This window comes from Populus trichocarpa, chromosome 9 (genome assembly GCF_000002775.5).
Source record: "Populus trichocarpa isolate Nisqually-1 chromosome 9, P.trichocarpa_v4.1, whole genome shotgun sequence".
NCBI lineage: Eukaryota > Viridiplantae > Streptophyta > Magnoliopsida > Malpighiales > Salicaceae > Populus > Populus trichocarpa.
This window is the reverse complement of record NC_037293.2, coordinates 9,797,668-9,802,425: the sequence shown is the minus strand read 5'-3', so window position 1 is coordinate 9,802,425 and position 4,758 is coordinate 9,797,668. Positions and strand designations below refer to the sequence as shown.

The window sequence follows — 4,758 nt, the reverse complement described above, 5'->3', positions numbered from 1 at the left end:
CCCCTAAACTACAAATATCCTTCCTTGACCTCTCCTTTATAAAGCCTTGTGGCTCTTTGAAATAACTAACCTCATGATTCAAGCTTACACCTAAATTCGTTATTCCATCTGCACAGTTATTTGCTTCTCTATACGCATGAACGATATGCACAACTCAATCCCTATGGACAAGTCTGGTGATATATTTGATTAAACTTCCCAGATCTCCTTTTTATCCAAGAGGAGAGAAGCAATTAATTGAGAGTCCACCTCCAATTGCACTGCCCCTACGAGTCACAAACAGAAAGCAATCGACTAGAAAGACCACGAGTACGGCAATGGCATGGCTTGGGATAAGGGAAAACATACGCAATCTGGTGACCCGGTATGAATCATATCCCGTCTGGGGGGTGGGGGGGGGGGGGGTTAAAGCTATTCAGCTGGCGAAAGAAGTCCAGTGCTCTAGATTCTTGACCATTTCTCCTTTGGCTTTGCACAAATGAAGACGTAGCAATTCTCGGGGATTGTTTTGTTCCCACGAGCGGAGAAGAGGTATAACTTAAGAGTCGTTGCTTCTGATCATCCTAACATTAATGATAAGGCAACCTTGCAACAACTCTTCATCTCCTGCAACCTAATTGTCCAGCTCTGAACACAAAGGTTCCAAAAAACGACTAAAAATGAAGTTCAAATAGATTGCCATGTTTCCCGCTCATTCCATAAAATCAAATGTTCTACAAAGAGGGAAATTGAAGCTCCATCTCGAGTCCCTTACCTGTCCTGTTACATTTTAACATGTTGCAGAAGAAGCGAATGCGATGATAAACATTTACCAAATGACAAAACTTGGAATACAAATATCTTCTAGACCCATATACAGATCTCTTTATTTTTTTCAAGCGTGTCCCATCCAGCGAAAAAACATTTTAACGATAAAGGCTCTCAGATCTGAGGTTCTCTGCAATCTCAGTTTCCCAGCGGTCTCCATTCTCAAGTAGCTTTTCTTTGTCGTACAAGAGTTCCTGCAACAATGATGAATTTTAAGAATAAATTCTTTTACCAGTCAAAGTAGGCTCATGGTGAAAGGGATATAACCTCATGAGTCTCTGTTGAAAATTCGAAGTTGGGTCCTTCGACAATGGCATCAACCGGGCATGCCTCTTGGCAGAATCCACAATAGATGCATTTCGTCATGTCTATATCATACCTGTCAAATCCAGAGTTGTGAGAAAGGACGAGACAGGGGCACAGAAGGAGAAAAAAACAAGGAACAAAGAAACAATGATAAACCTCTTACCTAGTAGTCCTACGGCTTCCATCTTCTCGCTCCTCAGCCTCTATGGTTATTGCTTGAGCAGGACAAATCTGGCAACCAACCAGGCTTTGTGAGAAAAGCATTAAATGCAACTAACAAGACCATATGAACTGAGAGATGTTAGCAGCACGTAGAGATTATGCAGATACAGGTAGAAAAGACTGACGCTGCTACTTTCTCAGATAAAAGCAGAAATTGGGATCTCAAAAAATATTACCCAGGACAAAAATGCATACACCCACAAAAAAAAAGTTAAGCATCAAACAGTAATGCAAATTGAGAAGCTACCAGCAAGTTTTCACGCTAGTAATTATAATCTCTTATGACAAGTGCTTACCGTAGGAAGCAGTCAACTTGGAATTTCACAACTAGAAACAATCAAATCATAATTAAATTCCAGAGAATATAAACCTAGAAATGCAAAAAGGACAGTCGAAAAAAATAGTACAGGCATGCATATAAAAGTTGTCTCAGCTTATATACTGTAGTACCATTTCTGAAAAATCTGAGTGGAGATGCAAATATGTGACAACCATTTCTAAGTTCTCCATAGGCCTGATGGGATCACATAATAATTTTATCAAATTTTGAGGTGATTCAGCAAAACACAATTCATAGCACCATGGTATAGTTTGATCATCTCCAACCTAGAGAATGATTTAAATAGGGGCTGGATGTAATATGGAATTTGAAACTAACAACGTAAATTCCTTCCTTTTTTAAAAAAAATATCCACACAACAAACAAAATTGTTTAAGGGAGTACAATGAATCTCGAAGCCTTACAGCTTCACAAAGTTTGCAAGCAATACAACGTTCCTCCCCTGTAGGATATCGCCGGAGTGCATGCTCACCACGAAAACGTGGGCTCAAGGGACCTTTCTCAAATGGATAATTGATCTGCACATGAGAAGATATTTCTACTATCATCACTCACCACTGTCACATTATATGAGCATCTCCAATAGCAAAAGTCATTTAGAAGAGCCAAATTATTGATATAACTTTTTGAATAGTGTAAATATGAATTTTTTTCTTATATGCACTACAATGGAAAAAAGTCATTTTAACAACCCATTTGTATTTTAATATATTTAATATTAATAGTTTTAGCTCTTTTCAGAAAAATCATTGAGAAAAGTTGTGGAGATGAAAGAAAGAATCTTTAAATAATTTATTTTATGCTTTTGGCTCTTTTAATAAATATGTAAGAATGGCTTTTCATTGACAAAAAAAAAGGATTTTGACCATGTATGGGGAGACACTTACAGTAACTTTTGGCTCAAAGAAGTACTTGAGAGTCAACGACAAACCGCGAACCATTTCAGTAAGGAAGAGTGTGTTAATGCTCCGCTCAAATACTGTAATTAGTCAGAACATTAGGACCTCTTGTTGTATCAGGAAAAAAAAAAGTAAGACAGAATTCAAAACACAAACTCCAAGGATGTATATATTACCAGAACTCCAGTCCTTTGAAATCTCCTTTGCAAGCTCGTTTCTATCTTCATCTTCTACGGTAACAGATAAGAAAAATTACATAAAGTGCGATAACTTAAACAAAGTATAAACACACTGTAAGAGTAAGAAAGGTCCCATTAAAGATGTAGGCAGTTACTTTTGGACTAGAATCTCAACATGTTCTCTGAAGAAGAAATAATTGCTTGTCATCCTCCAGAGGAAATTCTAAAACATTAATCCAAAACACTCTCCTCTCAAATAAATTCAGTATGTCATGTAATAAATTTTAACACAAACGATTTACAGTCTTAGATTTATGAGTATCACTAATAAAACTCAATAACATTTTTTTGCTAGTTCACCCACTCACACAAATAGTATATCTGAAAGCGAATCAAACAGAGAGAACAGAGCAAACCTATTTTGGTGGAATATAAGTGGGCACTGGATCTCAGTACATATTGGTTTGAACCATGCAATGCTTGTCTTGGTACAACCTACAGACCCAGAAAGAAGAACAAAGTAATATTACTATAAGCCAACTAACATCTTTAGATTCATAAATCAACCGTGGAAAACATAAACTGTCAAGGCTAACACCAGCAGCATTAGCCAAATACAAACAACTATTCCAAAATACAACCAATATTTCATCACCCATCAGTCAGCAATTCAAAGTATAGTGAAAAACATCCTAAACTTTCCATCACGAGTCGCTATTCCATGCCCTCACGAATACCTTAAAAAGCTTCTGTTCTCTCTTTCATTTCAATTCATACACAAGTTCAAGAAAACAAAAATTCACAAACTGAAATTTCAACATATTACAGTAAAAACACAAATTAAAAATTGAACAAAATAAGTTGATTTCTACCGCTGCAACAATGTGTCATCTTGCCATCCATCTTAATAGCAATCCCACTATAAAATACCATATCTGCTTCTACAAATTTTCAGTGAGGATTGGAACAACCAGGAAAATTTAATTAACCTAAATCAATTCATTTAACCTCTATTTATAGATGGGAGAGGAATTAAATTTATATAATTCATTTATAATCCTAAATCAGTTCGTTAAATAACCTAAATCATCGCGTTTCAACCCATATTATCCATTTTTTAGAAAATTAAAATTAAAGAGAGATAAAGATTAGATTCAAGTCACGGGTATTGAGAAGTTTAAGGATCAAATATGCAATTCCGATTCCACTATTTCCTTCATTTTCTAGGCAACCAAACAGAAAGAGGTAGCTAGGGCAACAAGATTCTTACAAGCTGACGAGCGCGAAGAGCAGAAAGAGACTTGCGAGCTAAGATCGCAGCCATTGATAAAAGCGAAGACGGTTGATTTCGAGGTCTTCTTCTTCCTCTCCGGGTGCGATTTGTGAAGTTAGCAGTGAAGGGAAACCAAACAAAACCACCTGATAAATTGGAGGATACGGTTCAAGTCAGGTCACTTTATTCAGAATAGTTTACTGACCCGCTACTGTGGGTTGAACCAATTATTTAAAAAAAAAATTACACAGGACGTTAGGAAAAAAAAAAGTATTATTACTGAATAATAAAAAAATAATAATAATTCTCAATTCTCAATAACAAAAATATAGAAGGATGAAATAATGAAGAAAAAAATTAAAAACAAAGCACCAATAAAAAATTAGATAAAGTTGTTAAAACCTGTAAGTAGGATAATGCGGACAAGATAATCTAGTAGAAGATAAAATATGAAAAAAAAATAAAGTGTAATTTTAAAAAGAATTGAATTTTAAATGACAAGATCAAAAGGTAAATAAAATGAATTAAAAAACCCAAGCTGTCTGAACAAACCTCTCACCTGGATCAAGGAATAGGGATAACCTGATAAAAAAAAACTAGATAAAATAACGAAGTTTATTTTTCAAAGCAAACAACTTCAAAAGATATAATCGGAAAAGAAAACGATATTAACCCGTGTTAATTTTTCAGACCCGTGAACCTAGCTAGTAACTAAATTGGAAGCACTAAATC

The 4,758-nt window shown here is 35.5% G+C and overlaps 1 protein-coding gene across 1 annotated transcript; it reads right to left on the bottom strand.

Moving 5' to 3' along the window:
* Nucleotides 1-660: 660 nt before the first annotated feature.
* LOC7464031 (NADH dehydrogenase [ubiquinone] iron-sulfur protein 8-A, mitochondrial) lies at nt 661-4,204 on the bottom strand. The gene is made up of 8 exons (XM_002313761.4): nt 4,024-4,204; nt 3,170-3,248; nt 2,751-2,804; nt 2,563-2,654; nt 2,080-2,193; nt 1,277-1,344; nt 1,075-1,186; nt 661-1,001 (listed from the first exon to the last, which is right to left on the bottom strand). Exons 1-8 carry the CDS (start codon nt 4,075-4,077, stop codon nt 906-908), a joined length of 669 nt encoding a protein of 222 aa, XP_002313797.1. The 5' UTR covers nt 4,078-4,204; the 3' UTR covers nt 661-905.
* Between the last annotated feature and the right edge of the window lie 554 nt (nt 4,205-4,758).